At 54.7% G+C, this 23,152-nt stretch overlaps 1 protein-coding gene across 3 annotated transcripts in view; it reads left to right on the top strand.

Annotated features, from left to right (window-relative positions):
* The window catches only part of LOXL2 (lysyl oxidase like 2), a 52,994-nt gene that overhangs the window by 4,342 nt on the left and 25,500 nt on the right, over nt 1–23,152 (top strand). Inside the window, exons 2-4 of one of the 3 annotated variants that reach the window (XM_081810198.1) lie at nt 9,516–9,727; nt 15,926–16,148; nt 19,568–19,772. In XM_081810198.1, the coding sequence (XP_081666324.1) occupies nt 9,681–9,727; nt 15,926–16,148; nt 19,568–19,772 (475 nt within the window). In that variant the 5' untranslated portion in view covers nt 9,516–9,680. Of the gene's footprint in view, nt 1–9,515; nt 9,728–15,925; nt 16,149–19,567; nt 19,773–23,152 lie in introns of those variants that run through there. The other 2 variants (XM_081810192.1, XM_081810187.1) reach the window with 2 other exon arrangements.

Below are 23,152 nucleotides of genomic sequence, written 5' to 3'. Positions count from 1 at the left end.
ACACTGGTGTGTGTGCTGTGTACCCTGGCTCTCTCCCTGCCTCTTCTCTGGGCCCGCCCAACCTTAGCCTTGAAAGCAGGAGCAGACTTTTTGCCCTTATTCTTCCACATCCAAGTGTGAGCACTAAGGCCCTCCCTCGACATCCCCAATTTGGGGTCCATAAATTCCAAAGTGGCCAAGAGTGGAGTGTGATCAGAATGAGGTATCATGTAATGCTTTCTCTGTGGCTTATGACCCCAGGTGCAAATGAGTGGCCTAATGAATGTGATGAGGACACCTCTCCCACCGTCCCATCCCATCTCTTCCCACCCTACTCTGAAGAGTATGGCCAGGATCTCTCACATCCATCCTCATTGAATCCTGGAGATTGGGGGCAGGTCACAGACCATTTGAGGTGACCCTCATAGGCTTGTGCCTTCTCCGGAGCACACTGGAATTCCCCAAGCAGAGAGTGGAAGAAAACTGAGCATCGGTCTAGATCAAGTTCATCCCACTTTGGAATGCCAGAGGCATGAGTCACTAAACCCTGGGGCCTGGCTGATGAATTTCACTCAATGAGCTAACTGTGCTTCCAGTGGACTCCTCCATCTGCTTGGGGCATCCCCGGGGGCTCTTTGACGCGTCATGAATTCCGATCTAAAGAAGGGAAGCAGCACATCTCCTTCATATGAATGGCCCCACCAAGGGAGAGTTCACAGGTTTGGACCCTGAGCTACCTTTTGGCCAGCAGCCAGAACACTGGGCATGTCCATTCTCTTCATTAAGATGAGCTGGTTGAATTCTGTCCCTTCCAGCTAGGACAGTCGGGAAGCCAGAGTGGCAATGGTTTCTCCAACAAAATGACACAGCATGCACTCATCATTTACAAGGGAGTTTTAAATGTGAAAACTCAGATGCTTTCTGTCAAAGTGCTTAGCAGACTATAAAGTGCTGCAGTAGGTTAACCCTACCAATCTACCAACCTTGGTTCACGGCATCCAGAAAATTCACCAGGGAGAGTCTCAGTTCTCTGGTTTTCTGACACAGACTGTATAGTTACATCTTGCTCTGGAGCCTCTCTTAGACCCCAGAGTTGAAGGCAGGACCCCTGAGTTCCGGTCTGGCGGAGCCTGAGATTTGCAGCTGTGTGTCCGGAGTGTGTAACCCTTCCTGGGTCTCTGGACTGTAAAATAGCATTCTCATAAGGCAAATGAGTCGGAGGCCAATCCTCAAAACCTTCTCAAAAAGAGGCAAGCAGGACCACAGCATGCAATGCAAAATACTGTTGCTTCCAAGCAAACGGATCTTTTTTAAACCTAGGAAACAGAGCCCCCACCAAACCTCCCAGGATTTCAGAGGCTCTTAACTTGAGAGGCTTTGCTTCCTGTCTGTGGCAGTGGACAAGTTGGAAAAAGCATTAGATAAGAAGAGATTACAAATCCAGATGCCCTCCTGAGTAGACCTCTCCACACTGGCTGTTTTGCACATTGCTAAGTCATGTGCTCATAGAAGGGCTCAAGGCTGGAGCCATGTGTTGTGAGATCAGGGAACATACAGATCTTTTCCTTTTCTTCACCCCCTCACACCACCTTCTTCTATACCCATTTTTTAAAGGCTTTTTGGCAAAGGCAGTTAGGTTACCAGAAATGATCGGAAACCGCCGGGCTGTGAGATTTAGTTGGGGCCCATCCCTCAAGTGGCCCCCAAGCCTCAGTTTCTCCTTGTGACAGAAGGCAGCCCTGAGGTCTGGAGAGACCACCAGAGGGACAATGAGGCCAGAGCTGGGAGAATCTGGGATCCCTACCCTCCACACTCTCACATCCTTCTGGAAGGGCACGGAGACCTGAAAAAGCGCTTCCTTCTCTTAACCACAGGAACTGAGGCTGGTGTGAATTCTTAAAATTCCAGGAGTCCAGGTTTGTATTAGTCATCCTCAGCTTCCAGGATGCTTCAAGGTTTCCCTCTCAGCAGCAGCCTTATCTCGCCAGCATCTGGGACCTCTAGGAAGGTCTGAGAACTTTCCAGCCAAAAGTGTCCCCCTGCCCCCACATCCCCCCCAGCAAAGAGTGGGTTCAACAGGTTGCACTGGGTGGTTTAGGAAAGAAAGGGCGTCTGTTCTCATCTCTGCAATTTCGAAGGTGGGAGTCCCTCCAAGCCTAAATACAGTCCTGCTTCCCCTGATGTCTGCAGGAGAGCTAGATGGCCTCCCTCTGTGGCAGGAGGAGAAATGGTGGCAAGTGGGCTGTTTGAGCCGGGTGCTCCAGCAAGGGAGTGAAGAGCTGTGTGGAAGCCCACAGCCTCTGAATCCCTAGTCTCACCGACCCGTTGAATAGGACCATCAGCCATAGCTGTGCAGGGTTCGTCTCATAGCTCACAGGGAGTTTGGGCAAAAGGATGTATGTGTAAGATCCTGTCTGGTGTTAACATTCCATGATTCTGTTTGTTGAGTCTCTGTGTGGTCAGGGCTTGCCAGCCATCACAAGGAACACAAGTTCCAGAGTGACCTGTTTCCCCAACTGAAAAAAGGTCATAGCATCTGAAAAGCAAAAGGGCATTTATGCGGGTAACAGAACAAGATATTTGAAATTGGGCACATCCTGACAAACCTGGGAACCTGGTTCCTGGCCAGGGTGTTGTTCACACAACTCTTTGAAAAGTACAAATCCGATTATAATTGTGTGTGAGGTGAAATAAGTAAATAAGCAACATTGTACTCAGCTGTTAGATGAAATAAGTAAGTTGCATTACCATTTATCCTAGATGAAATAAATGGACAGCATATGGACTCAAAGTTCGAAAGGGTGACTTGGATGGGAAATTTGTGGCAGTTTGGAAAGGGAGAGAAGAGAGAATGTGGAAGGTTAGATATGAAAGGGATGCAAGATGGGAGAAGTGAGCAGGAGACTCTCATTGCCCTGGCTGGGGGATCCGTTCTAGAGGACGGTCCACTCATGCGGCTAGGGTGGGGCTGCAGTGGACTGGAGGAGTTTGAATGAGTCACTTCAACCAGGCCGGAGGGGTCAGTGCCCAAAATCCCCCCCCACTCCATCCCCATGAGGCTGTTGCTGAGTTAGCTGTATGGTGGATGTGGTCATGCATTCACATTTTAATCGAGCACAGGATGCGATGCAGGGCACTGGGAATAAAGAGACTGATGAAGTAGACAGCCTTGCCTTCCTGGAGATTACCGTCTAGTAGTGAAGGACAGTTCCACAAATTGTGCCTTTGTTACCATGGTGGTAATTACCCTGAGAAACAGTAGGTATCCCAGCTGGGAGTCTGGCCCGGGACTTGGCTGGTCTGTGGCCTCAGCGCCCCCCTGCTGGGTTGGAGGGACAGGTTGCAGGAGCACGTGTCCTGCCAGCTTCCTGCAGAGAGCAGGGCTCACTTGTTCTCCAAAGAAGCAGTCTCTCTTACCTACCCCAGCGCCCTCAGGTTGGAAAATGCAATACAGAGCCTCTGATTTTCCAGCAATAAGGCTCTTGGTTTATAGGAGGAGGGCCCTGACGGACAGCTGGGCTTTTCCTCTGGTGGCTCAGAATGACCTCAGCTTTCCACACCACCCCCACCCAACTGGTGTCCGTCACATGGAGCCGAGGAGCAGCAATCACGGCGATGTCTTCTCTCTTCCCCTTCATCCATCTGACCCAGTGGAAGTCCCTGAATGTTACTTCTTACTTAGGCTCCTTACTCCCTGAATTCCCGATTTGATCATCAAAAGGAGGTAATTACAGGGGCGCCTGGGTGGCTCAGTTGGTTAAGTGTCTGCCTTCGACTCAGGTCATGATCCCGGGGTCCTGGGATCGAGCCCCACATCGGGGGGCTCAGCAGGGAGGTTGCTTCTCCCTCTCCCTCTGCCTGCCGCTCCCCCTGCTTGTGCTCGCTCTCTCTCTGTCAAATAAATAAACAAATAAGATCTTAAAAAAAAAAGAGGTAACTACACTGTGGCCAGATTCTTCGATTACAACTTGCCTCATGCTGTTTACAGATGATACCCACTTAGCTAAACCATCTAGATGTGTGCTGAGGGTCAGATCAGCTTTTAATTCAGCTCAGTAACTCCCTTAGCATCAGATTGTGAGAGGCAAGGGAGGGTGTCAATAGCCCCGATGAGAAGGGAGCGCACGGAGAGAGCATAGACCTTCTGCTTGTCCATCCGTAAGTCATACAAGTAGTACTTATGCTGTGAAGAGAAGCAAGTACTGCCTAGTTTATTTTGCATTAAACAAAGAATAAAGGGAGTCTTTATTACAGTTTTGGCTTGGGAGCTCAGTGTTTAGCTAAGACGAATTCCTGTAATCGGATTTTTAAAAATTATTATTGGTTCATTCCAAAAATATTTGAAGACCCACTCTGTGTCATGTCTGGCACTAGGGGCCGTGGGTAAGACAGAAATGAATAAGGGACCGTCCTGCCCTCAGGAACTCACAATCCTGAGGTGGCAAAAACACATTGGAAGGATAAATAATCAGAGTACAAGGTGGTCAGGCTAAGTCAAGGACTAACTGAGCGACTCAGAAAACAGATGCACGGGGAATAAAGAAATCCAATCTCTGTGGACCAGATATTTGGGGAAGGGGGCTTCGTGGAGGAGATGGTGCTGTTTCCTGTCAGGAGTGACAGCAAGAGACTGGTGTGTCGGGTTGGCCTGTGTGTCCCTGGCCTCACACGGTGCCAGGAACACTCAGCAGACACGGTTCAAACGTGTGAATGACATTGTCCCTGTAGGGACTGTAGGTCATAGGACTCAGAGAGAAGGAAGGGAGAATTGCAGGGAGGTTCAGTGCTGGGCTTTAAGGAGTGATGTCCTGGCAGTGAGAGAAGAAGGTTGCTGGCTGGAAAAAGGGAAGGGAGGGCATGGTGTGGATCAGACCAGGGAGCCTAAGGCCTGGGGAGCCATGGGAAGGTTTGGAACAAGACATGACTACATAGTGGGTGAGGTGGTGTGAGAGGTGGACCGGGTCAGCGAGTCCTCCACCCCGGGGAGACACTCAGCCTGTGTGAAATGACAGAGTCCCAGTCATTTCACTCCCACGGTTCCCATTGCCACCTGACTGGCAGATGGAGATAGGAATGGGGCAGTGACGGAAGGCTAGACAAGGTGTCGCTGGGTGGCCGGGCGGTAGGCGTGAGGAGGGGAAGGTGCAGAACGCCTGTGAGGCTTGTGGTCTGCAAGCTAGAAGGGCGGGAGCCTGACTCGGTGAGCGGAGGAAAGGTTAAGGGTATCTTGGATGTGTTTGGTTTGAGGTGCTGAGGAAGGTACCGAGCTGGTGGTTGGGAAAATGGATCTCGGTCTGGAAGGCCAGGTTTTGAAACGGCTGAATAAAGGCAGCCGAGGGCTTAGGGAGCAAGACGCAGGAAGCCGTTAGCAGTAGACGGATGGGGCCTGCTAAGCAGACAGAGGTGGTGTGGAACCAGCCGCGCATTCTTGTTGGGGTGACTGCATACTCGTGCAGCTCACCACTGCCGTCCTCCCTCCGCGGCACCTCTCCTGGGACGCCTTCTCAGGTGGGAGGGCCTGGGCTGATATTCAAGGACAGCTTCTAAAGCAGAGGGAAGGAAGATAATTGGGCTAAGGTGGGGCCGTTACAAACATGCCTCCCGGGATGGGGGGCTTTGCACCCAGTGTCGAGCTTTCAAATTGTGAAGTATGTCTTTATAGGCTTGCTTGCCTTGCCTTGCCTTGCCTTGCCTCCCCTCCCCCTGTATCTTTACCTGATGCAATCTTCAACTAGACTTTCAAAATTTGTGATTTTTCCTCATTGGCGACAGCCCCAGACTGTCACATTGTGGAATTTTTGCAAGTCATTCACACATGCTGCAAATGTGAAATGTCATGCAGACACAAGACTGGGAGTCCTGCCCTGGTGCTCCTGCACCACCCTTTCTTTCCACCAGCCCCCTGGCTGAAGCAAGGCAGGCCCTCACCTCCCTGCACCTTGATTTGCCCTTTTGGAAGCGGCTGATCATCACTCTCAGGGCTCGAGCCCTGCCGGGGATGAGATGAGTTCTGAGTAGGACAAGTCTAGAAGGTTCTGTGAATTCCTTGGAGGAAGGCCTTGTTGGAGATCTGGGTGAACTCTTATCTCTGGCAAGAGAGACAGCATTCAGACTTTAATTTTAATTTGAAAATGTGCCAGATGCATTACCAGCTTCTGGGCTGTTGGTCTTAATGTATAACTAGCAAGTCTAGAGAGCCCTTTGTGAGAAAAGAAAGAAAAATGTGTCTGTGTTTCAGTGTTTCACATCTTCTCTTTTTTGGAGTTGAACTTCTGAGGAAAAAAAAAAATCTAACCCTTGTGGTTATGGAAGAGATTCCACAGCAGTGAAGTAAGGAGGGAAGTTCTGTGTGTCTGTGTGTGTTTTCCTGCACAGAAGTCTCTGAGCGGCCTATGGGAGCTCGTTAGCTAGCAGGGAGCCCGTTAGCTAGCAGGGAGCCCTGAATGCGTGCCACGAAGGTTTCCCTGCTGCCCCCTGGCCCGAGTCCAAGAGCAGCTGGGAAGCAGTTCTCCCCTCACGTACATTCTGGTCTGACTCAGGGCTCCTCCCACCGGAGCACAGGATGGACTTCAAACGTGCAGGCCCCAAAGGGACCACCCAGAAGGCTAAGCCTCTGCCCCTGCCCCGTGTGGGTCAACTCAGTACCTCGTCCTGGACAGGGCGTGAGTGGGAGGGCAGAGACCAGCGGTCCCCAGGCCAGAGCACAGGCTTGGAGTCCGAACTCAGTCTTCACCCTTGTTTACCTACTTCCTGGCTCTGTGAGCTTGGAGAAGTTGCAAAACCTTGCCAAGTTTTCTCATTTTTCACCTGGAACATGGGTGTACCGTCGGCCTGCTCGTGGGTTGTCATGGGAGTTGAGTGAGCCCAGAGCCTGCCGTGTACTGAATCGGTTGGTGTTTGATAAGTGAGGGCCCTCGCAGTTTTTGTTATTCAGAGAAGAGACAGAGCCCTGTGGTTGGGGCAGACGGAGGAACCCTTCAAGGTCCATTGAGGGCAGAGACTGTATTTTGTTGAACAAATGAATAAATGAATGACTGAAGTGAATTTGAGCCTGACGGAATGAGAAGGGGTTGCTTCCATGGAGGGAGAAAAGAAGACATTCCATTTTGAAGGAGCGACCCTGACCACTTTTCTAAGGCTTTGGAGAGAACAAGTCCCTCTCTGGACCTCTCCTGCACCGCACAGGTGCACAGACAGACTCACACAGACATGCAGAGACACACAGACCCACACAGAGAGGCGCGCGCACACACACACACACACACACACAGGTAGTGAGTTGGTGGAAGAATAAGGACAAGGACACTTTGCTCTAGTACTTTCTCCTCTCTAAACCTCGTTTCCCACATCCTTGAGCCCTCCTGGCTCCCCCCCCCACACTGTCACATTTCTGCAGAAGAGATGCCGCCTTGCATCAAGGCAAGGGTACATGGGTCTGCCGTGTCCCCTCTCCCACTGTGGTAGCTGGGGTGCTGAGGGTCACATTTTACATCTCCCCTTAGCCTGCACTGCTGCCCCATGGCGCTGGGGGTGGGGGGTGGGGGGTAGGGAAGGATTGGAATTTAACAAAGTTGGCCCAGGCTGCCTGCCCTGGAGAGTAACTTTCCTTCTGGGCATTATGCATTACCCACTGGAATTCCAGCCCCTCCTCCGGACGTGGGAAGAGGCAGGAGGGGGCTGGGCCACAGGTCGCTGCTCCAGAGCTCAGGCCCTTTCTTGGCTTGCCCCTGTCCACGTGTCTTGGTGGCACAGGTCCTGTGGCCCGAATGGAGGCTGTAAAGGATCCAGGATCTAAGCTGGCAAACATAATCCTGCCCCTGGCGCTTTCCTTCCTCTCTGCATGGAAAGGAACCAGGGCCAAATGCCATCACTCCTGGCCCACATACTTTCCACTGCCTTGCCGGGCTATTGAAACAGGGCCTGGCTTTGCACCCTGAAGCCGGGGTGAGGAGACATGAATCCCCGGGCACCCAAATAATGGTTCTGTTCAACCTCGTGGTTCATTTGCATCCTGGCTGGACAGGGGCGCAGGCACTCAGGTTGCCAGGATCCTGTGCGCTCCCCCCTTCCTCCCTGGCCCAGCTCAGAGAGCTCCTCACACTGCACTCCCTGCCTCTAGGTGGTTCTCAGGAGATAGAGTCAGCCAGTTTTCTTATCTGGAAAAGGGGATGGCAATAGCTCCGAACCACCCCATTCTGTTAGTTGAGGATTAAGTGAGAGAACGCACATAAAACACTCCTTATGGGGCTCGCACATGGAAGCTGTTGCTATTGCGGTTAACCAGATCTGAGTATAGATTTGGGGCTGGGGACACTGAGGGGGCTGGAGGCACAGGGGGCATCAGTCATGACCGGCTGTGGGCACCTCACTAAGTGATTGGGGCATTATTACACAGTCAAGGGACAGGATCACTCTGTGTTTTAGAAAGACCTCTGGTGGCTGGCCCTGTAGCAGATGGAAGAGGGAGATGGACGCAGGGGCCCTTGCAAGAGCTGGTGGTGGTCTCATAGGCAGGGGCAGAAAGAGGAAGGACTGGAACTGAGAGCTTTGGGAGGGAGCTTCTGTAGTGTTTGGGGGCAGATTGAGCACAGCTATCACTAACTCCATGGAGTCCCCCATTCCTCCCATCCCGCTTGGCCTCTCGAGGCCCCCTGTCCTTCTACCAAATCCCTGGGCCTCTGGGGTAGGCGTGGGGCAGGGACATTGCCACTCAGTGTCAGAGGTGTGGGGAGGAGAGCCCACAATGCAGTGTGGCAAGAGGCCGTCCCCCCCTTGCCCAGTGTCTTCCACTTCCTCTTGTCGGGGTCCTGACTCTTCCATCACTGCCTCAGAACGATGGATGGGGGTGGGAGTGGGGGTGAGGAGCGGGCTTTCCTAGGGCCTCAAGTCATTTGGAATCTTTCCTTTCCTTGCCACAGCCCAGCGACTGTGACCATCCCTACCTCCCTGCTGGGCAGCCCTGAGTCCCTCCACAAAGCTCCTCCCGCCCCTCTTCTCTCCAAGCCCTCCCCCTTCTCTCCTGGGATTTGCTCACTGAGGAACGCGGACCCCAGGGGATAACGTAGAATGCAAGGTGGCACCACCAGCCTTAAGATGGCCGAGGCTCATCTGCCTGACACTTCAATTTTACTGAAAGCTTAGTGGGGAGGCACACACATGCGGGCACATGTGTGCCCGGACATGCTTTGGAGTAAAATACAAAACCCGAATTGTTTTTAATATGGAACTTGAAAATTCAAAGAACGCATTCTCTCTTCTGTGCTTATTTTGAGAACCCACAGAGGGAGCGGCCGCACTCTGCTGTCCAGGCTTTTTGTAGGATGTAGGAGAAGCTGCTGGGGTCCTGGGGCTCTTCTCTGACTGCTCCTGGCCACTCCTACCCCCCCGCCACACCCCCGCCACACACCCCCCCCACACACACACCACTCTGCCGGGCCCGAGGGCAGACGCAGGCTGCAGAGTGCCCGGCCTGCAGCCACTTCTCGTGGCCAGACCCAGCGAGTGAGTCCTCTGCTTTTGTGCCTCCGCCTTCCCAGAACCTGAACATCCAGGTGGAGGACATCCGGATCCGAGCCATCCTGTCGGCCTACCGCAAGCGCACCCCCGTGACAGAGGGCTATGTGGAGGTCAAGGACGGCAAGACCTGGAAGCAGATCTGCGACAAGCACTGGACAGCCAAGAATTCCCGAGTGGTCTGCGGCATGTTTGGCTTCCCTGGGGAGAGGACGTACAACACCAAAGTGTACAAGTAAGGGGGCTGCTTACTCCTGGGCTCTCGCCTGCCTGGTTCAGAGTCAACTCTGGCAGGGTCCCCCCTGCCCCATAAAGGAGAGTCCTTCCTGCCCCACGTCATGGCAGGCCCGCCCGTGGCCCTTGAGAAACTCCTGTTCCTGTGGGAGACAGACCCCAAAAGTACGACGAAGGTAGGGTGAGGGAAGGGTGAGGGCAGAGATGAAGTGCAGGGTGCTCCAGCCCGGAGAAATCCCACCTCTCGGTGCAGACGGTCAGCGCAGGGACCACAGGGGCCGAACAAGGACAGTACTAGCCAGGCTGGGGGGGGCGGGGGGCGGCAAGGGCAATGCCAACTTAAGGAAACATGCCCACTTTTCCTCCGCAGATGATCATTCAGAGAAATCTGGACCTCTCAGGAGATTGAAAAATGGTTCGATTTGACTCAGTTACACCCATCCCAGTTAGACCTTCCAGTGATGTTCTGGTTGCCAAAGTTAGCATCTCCCAGGGGGAAAGAAGGCGAGATACCAACGAGACTTAGAGTAACCTCCCCGAGGGGTGTCCAGTGAAGGGATTCGGCCCCCTGGCAGGCTGGCCGCTGGAGTACCTTGGTGGTAGTGGGGTCCTCCTCCTCCTCTTACTAGTGGTAGCGACAGTCTGTTTCTTTTTTTTTTTAAGATTTTATTTATTTATTTGACAGAGACAGAGACAGCGAGAGCAGGAACACAAGCAGGGGGAGTGGGAGAGGGAGAGGGAGAAGCAGGCTTCCCGCTGAGCCGGGAGCCCGATGCGGGACTCGATCCCAGGACCCTGGGATCATGACCCGAGCCGAAGGCAGTCGCCCAACCAACTGAGCCACCCAGGCGCCCCGCGACAGTCTGTTTCTGAGTGCTTGCTGTGTGTCAGGCTCTGCTGCTAGCCATCGAACCCTCCAGCACCAGGAAGCAGGCGGCTGCTTCAGAGTCGAAGAAAGAAAGTCAGAGAGAGGCGGTAGAACTTGGATCCGAACACAGGTCTCCAGCTTCGGGGTCTACACTCCCAGAGAGTGTAGACTCACGGCACTGCCTCTCTCCTTTCAAACCAAGGACAGGGAATTTCAAAGTCAGGAGACGTGGGTTCCAAGCCAGGCTCTCCTTCCAGATCCCTGGGGTCGGGCAGGCTGCATCCCTCTGTGGGCTTGGCCTGGCCGCCTTTGGTTAGAGCCCCCAGTCCGCCACAGGGGTGAACGCGGGCAGCAGGGCAGGCTGACAACACCCTGGGGGCAAGCCCAATGTCGATTCCCACCCTCCACCGCCCCAGACGTGGCCCAGACCTTCCTGGTTGCGCAGGGCAGCTGGGAGGAGGAGTGGTCTCAGGCCTCTGAGTCTGGACAACTCCCTCCATCTGGTCAGCTCCTTCCCTGGGGACACCTTCTCAGTTTTTCCGACCCATTGGAGCCAAGAAAAGCGAACCCCTCCCCTGGCTGGCCCCACCACAGCCCCCAGCCCAGTGCTAGGAGTGGGGAAGGCTGCCAGCAGACCAAAGCCAGGCAGCACATGGCTTGTTCAGATGGCCTTTGAAAGCCATCTCCCCAACTGAGGACGGTCCTGAGTCTTCTTCCTGCTTTTGAGGAGGGGTCTCAGCTCTGTTTTGGCAGCTTCGCTCCAGGCGATCCTCTCTCGTGGGCTGGGCTGCATTGGAAACCCTCTCCTTGCTCCACCCACCCCTGTGTCCAGTTTCCTGTTCACATTGGGACAGGAAAAGGCCCCCAGGGCTGGGAGGCATCCAAGGCCGTGGTGGTGGGTGGTGTTCTCAGCCAAGTTGGGAGATGATAAACTGACGACTGAAAACCAGCTCGATTCCTGACCTCTAGCCGGAGAGGCAGGAGGGCGGGCGCTAAACCTTGTAGGCTTGTGTTATGTCAGCCTCTGAGACTCAGCTGACAGTTGGGCCCCAAAAGAGAAAGACACAGTGGGAAGCGTCTGCCTCGGTGGTGCTGTTCGGGGCTGTGATGGCAGCCGGCTGGAGGAAGCTCTTAGTGATGAGCTGGGTCTCCCAGGGCGTAGGGTGGCCTCAGACATCACCTGGCGCAAGCCCTACGTTGCACAGAAGGAGACGCAGGCCTGCGGGGCAGGGCACTCAGGGGTCCCAGAGCCCCCCTGCCGGAGCCCGCGGGGAAGCCCAGGTGTGTTCTCCACACCACGCCCCCTTCAGCCCCTGCTCTTGCTCTGCTCCGCCCCAGAGGCAGGGCCTATCTACGCAGCACAGGCCCCCACCACAGGGGGCTGTTAAGTCTGGGAGCTGGGCCGGGCTGGCCTGGGGACAGGGGGTCTGGGAGCCGTGCTGAGAGGCTGTGGAACAGCAGAGGCCTGGGAGCCGAGTGAGGGCCACCCTGCGTCTGGGCCTTCCAGGAGCAGCTTTCCCCAGCTCCCTTTGACCCTTCCCACAGCCTGTCCCTGCTGTTGCTGACATCCCTCAGTCCCAGGGAGGCCCTTCACCCTAGGAAGGAGATTGTTTCCAAAGTGATTCTGTCTAGAGTGGGGTTGGCCATCTCCAAGTATCCACCAGGTCCAAAGGAACTTGGCAGCCTTAGACATTCACCTGGGCAGCGTCTGAGGCCTCTCCCCCTTACTCTGCTAACTGGTGTGTCTGGTGGCCAGTCAGGGGCCTCAGTTATCCCCAGCACCGGGATAGGCTCTTCATCAGAGCCTCTCAGCTCGCCACCCTCCCGCCCTCCAGGTGGTTCCCACCTGTCCCTCAGAGTCCTTGCGCCCACAGGGTCGCCGAGAGTGGAGTCCATTTCCCCACCAAGGGCTGCTTTGCCATGAGCTGACTTCTGCTCTGGCCCGGGGAACCATGAATTCTCCTTGAAGCTAATGAAACTGAAGCTTCAGGGCCCCAGTCTTGGAGCCAGGAGCGTTTTGTGGTCGTTTTTTTTCTTAGAGCAGGATCCCAGTGTTGACACTGATTTATTGATATGAGCTCACTAAGCTGAGATTCTGCATCTAATGTTGCATCTCAGGAGTTAGGAAAGCTTTAATGATTTGGTTGGTTGGCTGAAACATGGACCAAAATGTGGCCCACCGTGAGCAAAATGGAAATGCCTACTCTCCTTGGTTTCATGTGGAGGAAGGGATTTCAAAGGCTTACCGAGACTGGAACATTGGAGTGCATTTATCTTCTGAGGCCTCACCCACCCTGGGAAGGTCCAGAAGACACACTTTCCCTATGACTGAGGAATAAATTTGTGTGGGAAACCCCGGCGTTCTGAAGAGCTCCCTGCAGGGAACTCTTCTCTGTAGGCCATACCTCCCCCTAACTGCAGTGGGGGGTGACTGGATCCCAGGGCGGAGGGGCCAGGGGACAGCACTCAGCCTCCCCAGGCCAGGTGGGCATGGTTCCTGAATGACAGCAGAGTCTGAGCAGTGATCAGAACAGCTTGACTCCTTCAGACCCATGGCGTGGGCTGGTTGATCATGGTGTTCCTGGATGTGAAATGGGTAGGAAGCCTACTGAGTTCTTACTTGTTCTGGATGAACGGAAAATCTAGGCTGAGAGAACAAAAATCGAACCTGAATCATAAACACAGATGGTCACACCCCTCCCCCAAGTCCCAGACCCGAGCCAGGTTACAGACCCAGGACCCTTTGAATGAAGGGGAGGCTGGCTCCCCTTGAGGACGGACCCCAGTACACTGCCAAAAATGCACCCTGTTAATCAATTGCCCAGCCTTCCCCAAAAGGGACCTATGGCCTTTTACCAAAGTGTGCACTGGGGAAGAGGAAATAACCAGAACTTTTGGCACGACTGGACACAGGTTCTGAACTACACTGCTTCCGGGAGACTCACAGGTCGCTGCGGCCCTCCAGTCAGAGGAGGGGCTTATGGAGGTCAGGTGATCAATGGAGTTTTAGCTCAGGCCCAGCTCACAGTGGGCCCAGTGGGTCCCTGAGCCCATCTTGTGGTTATTTCCCTAATTCTGGAATTCATCATTGGCATAGACATACACAGTAGCTGGCAGAACCCCTAACCAAATCCGGCTTTTCCCTTGGCTGGGAAGAGCCAGGAGGACTTTACATTTTCAGTTGCAGCGGCCCAGCCGAGGGTTCTACCTTCTACCCTGCCATAGGCCTAGACACCTCTTTCTCCAGCAGGCTTCCCCCTGGGCTCAAAGCTGCCCGTCACTCCAGTGGCTCTCCGAACAGCAGGCCTAGGGCGGGCTGTCATGCAGCCTCCCCACGGCCTCGCCCCCTCGTGTCTGCACCCCCTGGCCCTGGCCCTGGTGAATCACTGGGGGAGGGGGTGGGCCACTGCCTGCGTAGCGGAGGCCTGTGGAGGGCCCCCGTGCATTCCTGTGAGCTGATGTGAGAGGGAAGCAGGGCTGTCTGGGAAAGGCAGGAGCAGATCTGTGTTTGCTGTGTGCGCTTCGGTCTATATTAAGAGCTCAGTACATCTGCTGGGTGAGGGCAGTGTTCACTGAACCCTGGAAGCAAGAGGATGTGTCAGGCCTTGTGCAGCTGATCTCCCCCGAGTGTGCTCTCTCGCTTATTGTGGGGGCGTCCTGAGGGACAAGCTGGAGACAACCCCCCCCCAAGTGTGTTCTCCAGTCCGAGGTGGGGGTATGGTGGGGAACAAGCTGGAGGTTGTGTTTCCAAGGGCAGGGGCCTTGTATGTAGGAAGTGGGGAGGGGCAGTGGTGCTTGGAATTCTTAACGGCCCTCCTGCAAAGTTCTTCACCGTAGGCTACAGGGATGTTGAGCACACATCCTGAATTTCCCAGGATAGTCCTTTTTTCAAAGAGTCTGTGTCATTGGGTGCACAGCTACACTAGAATCAGTCGAAATTTGGGGTTAAGGAAAGATATTGGAGGTGTCTGTAGGGTTTCACCTTCCTCTGTGTTCACATCCCTTCACTCCGAGACAAAGCAGAAACTTCCAGGCCTGCCCTACCAGCAGAAACAGGCCCCCCCTTCTGCCCCGCCCTGGGCCAGCCTGCCCCGGGAGGCCCCTCCACTGGGCAGCTGGTGGCGATGCTGTCTGTCTGGGGCATGTCACTGGTTCTGCCAAGCGGGGACAAGCACACAGACCCCAGAGAGCTGGGACAGCATGGGAGGACAGGGTGTCGTCCCTGCCCTCCTCCTTTGCAAATCCCACCATCATTCAGAGCCTAGCTCAAACCCTGCTCCTCCCCGAAGTCGTGTCTCATGACGGCAACCCTGGGGAGCCCTACCTTCTCTTCTTCCCTTTGTCTCCTTTAACCAAGATAGTCGTCAGTGCTTTTACAAACACATACGAAGCCCTTCCTGTGTGCGGTTTTAATGGCTTCACAAGCATTATAAACAATCTTACCAAGTAGATCCCATTACCCTTCTAATTTGGAGATGGGGAAACCGAGGCACAGTAATCTTTCTGTTAACCAGTTCCTTACTTATCGGTTGGTTATTGTTTTAGAAAACACTTTGGCTCACCTTGGTCTTTATTCTGCCTTCCAAAAACACGTAAAAAGGAATACTTCACACGTAATACAGGCCAAGAGCTTCCCTTAGGCTATGCTCCGGGGACACCGTGAGCCTCACTGGCTCCCAGGTGAAGATTTGATAAGGTCTGTGGCTGAGTTTCCTGACCACTTTAATTTCCAAGCAAGTTATACTTTGATTCAGCCCATGAGGTGATTTAAGACTGTTCTTTGTTGCTTCTCATCGGATCCACACCTTTGATCTTGTATGTCATTGGGAGAGAGTTTAACATTCACCTTGTTCTGCTCATTGACACAGGCAAGAAACCACAGCCAATCATGTTGAAATTATCTGAAGTGTTTGGGTGAGCAACCATTCTGGTTTGCCTGGGACTGAGAGTTTCCTGGGACCAGGGGTCTTATCTCTTTTAGACCCCTTTCTGCATTTTGCGTTTATAGGCTTTTGTGTTATCTCACTTCCTCTTCTAGCATATAAGCTGCCTGGGGCCGAGGGGAGGGGGCGGGGAAGGAGGCCACATCTGCCCTCCCAGTCCTGCTTCCCAGCGCCCAGCGTGGTGCCCCATATGGCTGAGGTGCTCAGCGAGTGCCTGCCCACTCAGCGGGGCTGATCTCCAGATGCACAGGCCGTACCCGTTCTGTTCCCCCACCAGATCCCCAGAAGCCAGCACAGCGGCCGGCCCCGTACCCAGGACCCAGTTGTGGAAGGAATGAGGGGTGGGCGCCATGACACCCTGGTCACCCGCCCCCTCGCCCCCCTGCAGGATGTTTGCGGCCCGGAAGAAACAGCGCTACTGGCCCTTCTCCATGGACTGCAGAGGCACGGAGGCCCACATCTCCAGCTGCAAGCTCGGCACTCAGGTGTTGCTGGACCCCGTGAAGAATGTCACCTGTGAGAATGGGCTGCCAGCCGTGGTGAGTTGTGTGCCTGGCCAGGTCTTCAGCCCCGACGGGCCCTCGAGATTCCGGAAAGCCTACAAGCCAGAGGTGAGGACGTGGCCAGAGGTCTGGCCCCTTGGCACGGGGTGCGGGGGGAGAGTGGCAGTTCAGGGAGCGGGCAGGGACCCCTCCAGGAGAGAATGAGGAGAGCTGGCCCCAACTCAGACGACTTTCCTACAGGGCAGGAATGTAGTGGGACGCCTGTCAGGGCCGGCCCCACCCAGAGATGCCACTTCTAGAATGCGCTGAGCCGCTGGGCCCCAGCCCCAAATCTTCAGCACCCCGACCTGGCCTCCCACCGTTGCTACTCCTCTCCGAGACCAGAGTCCCCTCCATGGAGGACAGATACCAAGGAGAGGAGAGCACCTCCTTATCCACTGTCACAGGCTCTGTGCGCTGTCTGCTGGCCCAGCAGGAGAGGCAGGGGTGGGGAGTGCTGCTGCATTCCCAGAGGAGAGGAGCGTTCTGGAGTGTGTGGGAAATTCAGTATGATTCTCAAAAGCACATGAGCCCTGCTACAAATGTTTCCAAACATGTTTTGGTTTGTTCTGCGACAGCAAGGATAAAAACTTTTAAAAAGCTTTCACCGAGACAGACAAGGAAAACCTGTCATTCCCATGTCTCTGTCACCTGTAGCCCTCAGTCTCGTTCCATGTATGCGAGCAGCACCTGCGTGTGTGTGTGCGCGTGCGTGTGCGCGTGTGTGCGTGTGAGTGTACTCAAGACACGCCGATGTACATCTGCTCACATAAATAACAGCCCCGTTTCAAGTGTCCAATTTCTTAGGACAAGTGGACTGTCCTGACCATGGCAGGCTTGACGCGGCTTCTGAAACAGAGAAAGTGCGCTCCTCTATCTTCCCTTGAAAATCATTAAGAGGAAATTCATTTTTCTTTTTCCTACCCTTCTTTTTTCTATATCCGTCAAAGGTTCTCAGTGATGTGCATGTTCTAGAAACTGCTCACATGGGACTGGTGGGTGGGAACAGCACATGGGAGGAGGAGAAGGAGGGGTAGGAAAGGTGGCTGCTCATTATGGGGAGTGATCCCCCGCGCCAGATAAAACCTCCGTGCTCACCTGGGCAGGGGTGAGTTCCGAGTCAGCTCTGACCACGTCAGGGGTAAGAGGAGGGGGAAAGGCCATGATGGCAGCCTCATTCTGTGTCTCTTTCCTCTCTCCCTGTCTCTCCCATCTTTCCCCTCTGCCCTCTGCTGTCTCCCCTCCGCATCAACATCTAAGGACCTGCTCTTGGGAGGGGGCTGATAGCACTCATCCGAAAGAAAAGGGAAACCCTGACAGGAGGCAGATAAACCATGTTGGGTGCCCCCTCCCAGGCTTACACAAAAGAGAAAGCCTTCAGTGAAAGGAGTGAAATGAATGCTGTGAGCCCAGCCATCAACCAAGGGGTATGGGAACTATTTGGAGTGCCTTTGTGACTCTTCCAGCAGGCAGCCGTCCCTGCCCCCTTTGTCGCCAAGGGGCCTCCAAAGTGCACAGGCCCACCACACAGCACATGCGTGCAGCCCGGCGACACACACACCCCCGGACAGTGCTGCCCCCCCCAGCCCCACAGCCCCCGCACACCCTCACTTGCCCCCCTGCCACATGATGTGATGACCACATCCTTCCTACAGCCTCAGCCCGAGCCTCTGAGCTTTTCTCGTATGTCATCCAGAATTCCAGACCCTACTGTTTTGGAATTCCTCTTGCTGTGTGGTTTAAAGCAAAGGAATCGAGTTCATGCCAAAGGAATTTAAAAAAAAAAAAGGGGGGGGGTAGCGAGCCTTACATCACATTTTCCCTTGGTTTCTTTCTTTCCTCCGGGGCCAGCTGACTCTGCTCAGCCACTGCCAGGCTGGGGTGAGGATCTTTGGCATTCTGCCTCCATCAAGCTCGGGTCATGGATGGTCTGCCCCCTCATAAATGAGCAGCCACCTTTCCTACCCCTCCCCTTCCTCTTCCCATGTGCTGTTCCCACCCACCAGCCCATAGGAGCAGTTTCCAGAACATGGAAGCCACAGCTGTGCGTGCTAGACAGCTTGGGCCGGGCGGTGGGGGAAGGGAGGGGCACAGCTCCACTGCAAATGGGCTGCAGCCAACAGGTGTCTGGTTTGTTTTCTAAAGCTAGAAGGTTCCGGATGTTTGGCACACACCCCTGTCCATCTTCTCTCCCTAGTGCCAGGCTCAGAGCAGTCCCCACGGCCTGTAAGCCTGGGTGCTATCCCTGCGCCCTGCCCTGCCACGGCAGCCACGGGGCACCGCCAGTGGGCGAGAGCCCTGTGGCCGAGTGGGAACCTCAGCTGGAGGATGGAGACACGGGTTCTGGTCTGACACCTCGGCCCTCAAGGTGGCAGGTGTACCTGAATGTCGACAAACACCACCTCCAGCCAGGCCACCATGGCCGGGCCATCGGTGGGTGTGGTCTGAGGACCACGGAGGCGCGAGTGGAACAATGACTCTGGTCTGATCCAGCACACACAGAACGGCTGCGTAGTCAGCCCACTCCCTCTGTGTTGAAGCAAATGAGCATCAGCAGTAACTCAGAGCCTCGAAGCCTTCTGAGCCCCACCCCTCCCCCCAACACACACACGCATGCACATGCACACACATCGCATGCACGGAAGTTGATGCAGACCGGGGTGTGTGGGCAGATGGAGTCATGGGAGCCAGCTCCCATCTGGTAACATGTGATCCAGTGGGTCAAAGCCCTGGTGGAGAGTGGCTTTTATCCCTGTGTGATTAAATAAACCCTGCGAGGCGCTTGGGCTTCCAGGCTGTCGGTGAGCGCTGAGGGGCAGTTAAACTGTAAGCACCCCCTCTCTGCACAGCTAGGGGCACTGCCTCTTCTGCAGAGCCAGGCTGATTTGGACCTGGAGCAGAATCAGGGCTAGCGGTAGCAGGAATAGTGGCCGCGCGTGCGCGCAGCCCCAGGACACACGGCAGGCTCCCCACCCCCGCACAGGGTCCATTGTCTCAGCCCCGGCCTTCTTGGTTAGCTGCCTGTCTCCCCGCTCCCGCTTCTCCCCGCCTGCAGAGCAGGATCACCGGAGTGTAACCGTCAGTGCCCTGAAGTCTCCCGCAGGGCTAGACTAGAGCGCTCGGTTCTAAGCAAGGTAGAATCCCGGTCCGCCTGGAATCTGCCAAGTTTGGGGGTAGGAGCTGCTTTCTGTAGCTCTAAAGCTTGAGGCTCTGCACTGGGGCCGTGGAGGGAAGTGCCGGTGGTAAGGGTTGGGGTGGCGAACGAATGAGGGTCCCGGTGGGCTCCTCTGTAGTCCAGGCCGGCAGCTCCCAGAGAGCTGACGGTGCAGAGCGAGCATGGGCACCACCCCCCCTGCCCCGCACATGCGCACAACTCCAGCACAGGTTCGGCTCCTAGCCCGGGCACCTCAGTGTGGAGGGGAGCGGCTGGGAGGGGAGGGCAGTGGGCAGCGCCCACCTGCCAAACGTGCGTCAGCTTTTGCACTCAGCAGGACCGTGTGTCTCTTCAGCAACCCCTGGTGCGGTTGAGAGGTGGTGCCAACATCGGGGAGGGCCGAGTGGAGGTGCTCAAGAACGGAGAATGGGGTACCGTCTGTGACGACAAGTGGGACCTGGTGTCTGCCAGCGTCGTCTGCCGAGAGCTGGGCTTTGGGAGTGCCAGAGAAGCCATCACTGGCTCCCAGCTGGGGCAAGGTAAGGCCTGGGGAGGCGTTCTGTGCCTCTTCACGGGGAGCACGGCATGGGGGGCCCAGGCCAGGCGGGCTGGCTTCGGGCTTTGCGGGGTCTTCCTGCTTTGCCTGCTCCCACCCGTGGCTGCTGCTCTGTTCGAGAATGCCGGGCCTCTCCCAGCAGTCAGAGCTGCAAGGGCTTAGGGAACACTGAGCCCCCATTTTATGAATTTGGAAGCTGAGGCCCGGAGAAAGAAGTGAATAACCAAGGTGAGACAACATATTAGCGGCCAATGAAGACCCTAGTGGAGGTCTCCCAGCTCGCAACCCAGTGCTCCCCAGTCCCACTGAGAAAGCTGGAATTCTCAGACCCTTCCTCCAGGACAGGATCTCAGAATTCCTCCGGCCGTGGCCCACCCCAGGCACACAAGAATCTCAAAGGTCATCTTACTTTCCCACTCTGGCGTAGCACCACAAACATTCTCTCCCTGCCACCAGAGACTGGGAACAGGAATGCCCCTTTCCGGATGTCACGTGATGCTAACGAGAAGGGGCCTGGATTTCATTAAGTGTCCTGCACAAATCCTTCATCTAAGCAGAGAACAAAAGTGTAAGAGGCTTTCAAGCGGGTCATTCCGTTGAGAACAATGATGCACACGTGACATGAGGACACGACAGCTTCCCTTTCTGACAAGGAGGGTGGAGCGCCCTGTCCTGGGCAGGGAGGATACTGCCAGCCGGAGGGCCATCGCCCCACAGAGAGGAATGTGGTGAGGTCATTGGTCATACCCTGGAGGAAGTAACAGCCCAGTGGACTGGAGAGAGAGCCCTGGAATCATAGATGCCCTGCTGGAGAGGACCTCAGTTCATCTAGTCCAACACCGAGGCATGGAGGCATGGGAGGACAAGCCTGTGATCACCCCCATGGTTAGTGGTGGGGAAAATCTGAAACCCAAGTCATTAGCTCCCAGATTTGGGCTTCTCCCGGTATGTCCACCATCGCCCAGGCCCCCCGCACATTCAGAACGTCTCTACCCCAATTCTGCAATCCTGCAAGTTTCCTGGGCGTGCACTGAAGGTTAGGGGTCTAGGCTGGCCTCTAACATTGCTTCGTGCCACCTAGAAGCCTCGGTGATACCGCAGGCCAGTCCTCTTCCTCCCTGGTCGTGGTGAGCTCTTTGGAGTTCCCTTGGATGGCGAATACCCCCACAGTCCGTGTCACTGATTGGCTGTGTTGGTTTGTGCTTTCCCAAGGCCTGCAGCACAAAGCCCACTCATTCTGAGGAACAAATAAGCCTGGATGACATCAGCATTCCATCCCTCATGGGCGTGTACTATTTGACCTAGTTATTTCACTGCCCAGAGCAGCCACAGGTTTCCAGGGACCTGCAGAACCCTGCAAGAAAGAGACAGCTGGCATTTTCGATGCTGTCCTTGAAAGAACCACTGGATGATTTATGATCTCCCAGCACTCTGGGCAGGTCAATTCTGGTAGGCAGGAAGGGAAAAGTCCACAGTCAGTGTCAAGTCACAGAGCAGACGGGGTCAGTTCAGTCCCGGCTCTGGCTGGTGGACCGAATGACCACACCCGTGGTTTGGGTGTGAAAGGCAAGGACTAAGCGGCGAGCAGTCTGAGTCCTAGTCCCAGCTCTGCCACCTCCTTGCTCAGTGACCTTGAGCAAAAGCCAGGGTTTCAGATTCTACACTGGAGTCACATTTGAGGGTTTGTGTGGCCCCAGCCTCCTGCGATTCTCTGAGACCTGCTCTTATCACCAGGATGGGTGTTAGGTTGAAGTCAGGCACTTTGTGCTTTGTGTTCCTGGGACCCCTTGCACACATCTGGACTCCAGCTGTCTATGTCCATGTCCACCCCCCCCCAAGACCCAGTGCTGCATGAGGGGAGGGCCTGTGTCCTTCACCTCTGTGTCCCTAGTGCTGAGTCTGTACCCAGCTCATAGTGCTCTAGGCTGTTCATGTTATGAAGAATGAATATATGAATGAATGAGTTCCACTTGTGTAAGTAGGATCAGCTGAATAAACACTTGGTAAAGAAGTTTCAGCACTCTACACCCTAGCTGTCCAACAGAAATATAATGGGAGCCACGTAAGTAATTTTAAATTATCTCATAGAAAGAAACAAATTAATTTTAATAATATATTTCCCTTAATCCAGTATATCCCAAATATGACGATTTCAACATGTAATCAATATAAATGCTATTAATGAGAGAGTGTACATTTTGCGTACCGAGTCTGGAATCTAAGGTGTGCCTTATACTCAGAGCACATCTCAGTGTGGCCTGGCCACAGTCCAAGTGCTCAGTGTGGCCAGTGGCTGTATTGGTCAGGGCAGCTCTAGAGCAGTGTCTTTAAAAGCCTTTTTCCTGAAATCCCCAAGCAGAAATACATGTGATGGGACAGGCCACGCACATAAAGCTGAAACAGAAGTTTCCGGAAACAGTGCTTACCTCTACGACATACAAAATGCTATGTCCTACTGTATTCTACTGCGCTCTTAAAAAATGTGATTGTAACCGGCAGAGTTAACTGTGGGTCTAGAGTCCATGACATCGCTCCAGGGGGTTAGGCTTCTTCCCTGTGCCCTGCTTCTGCCCCTGGCCTGTGGTCCCCTGGGCCAGGGCTTGTTACTTGGGGGAAGAGCAGAGTCAAAGTGCAGGTAGGAAAGGCATAGTGAGGAGGAGCAATTCAGGGGTCAGTCCAGAACCCGGAGCAGGCGAATGCTGGGAGTCAGGATGCGGGGTCAGGCCCAGGTCAACAGAAGGAGCCAGGAGCCCACAGACATGGCTGGGCATGCTCTGCTGTATACCCAGGCCAGGGGCCTTCAGGGACAGCGCCTACCCTGCAGAGCTCGGGAGTACAGGGAAGAGGGTGAGAAACACTGGTTCTCCAATCTCTGTGCCATGAATGTGTATGCTTCAGGAACATGGGGCCCGCCCTCTGGGGCCCCACCGCCAGATGTCTGAGAGCACTGTGGGCATTTACACAAGGGAGGCTGGAAGGAGACCACCAGTTGTTAGCTGGAGTCTAAAGCATGGTAGGCTCTTGCATAAACCTTTCCTCCCCTGGCCAGTCCTGTAGGCCAGTGATTCATAAGCGTTCATTGAAGACTATTTGGGCTGGGCCCTGGAATGGAGAATTCATTTATTCCACAAACATTTACGGTAATGGTTTCTGCTCCCTGGCAGCTCGCGTCAAGCAGGGGGAAACTAGAAATAACCTCCCTCAAAGATAACCTGCACTCAGAGGGGTGATATGAGAAGTGATACTGATACTGTTTGCCATTTCCTGAGCCCCTGGTAACTGGCCATCCGTGGTGTCACTCGTTTCTCATAATCCCCACCCTGCCAGAGAGATGTTATTATTGCCTTTGGCAGATGAGGGAGG

This window comes from Leptonychotes weddellii, chromosome 2 (genome assembly GCF_054177405.1).
Source record: "Leptonychotes weddellii isolate Sample4059 chromosome 2, ASM5417740v2, whole genome shotgun sequence".
Lineage (NCBI taxonomy): Eukaryota > Metazoa > Chordata > Mammalia > Carnivora > Phocidae > Leptonychotes > Leptonychotes weddellii.
This window is presented reverse-complemented; position numbering and strand designations above follow the sequence as displayed.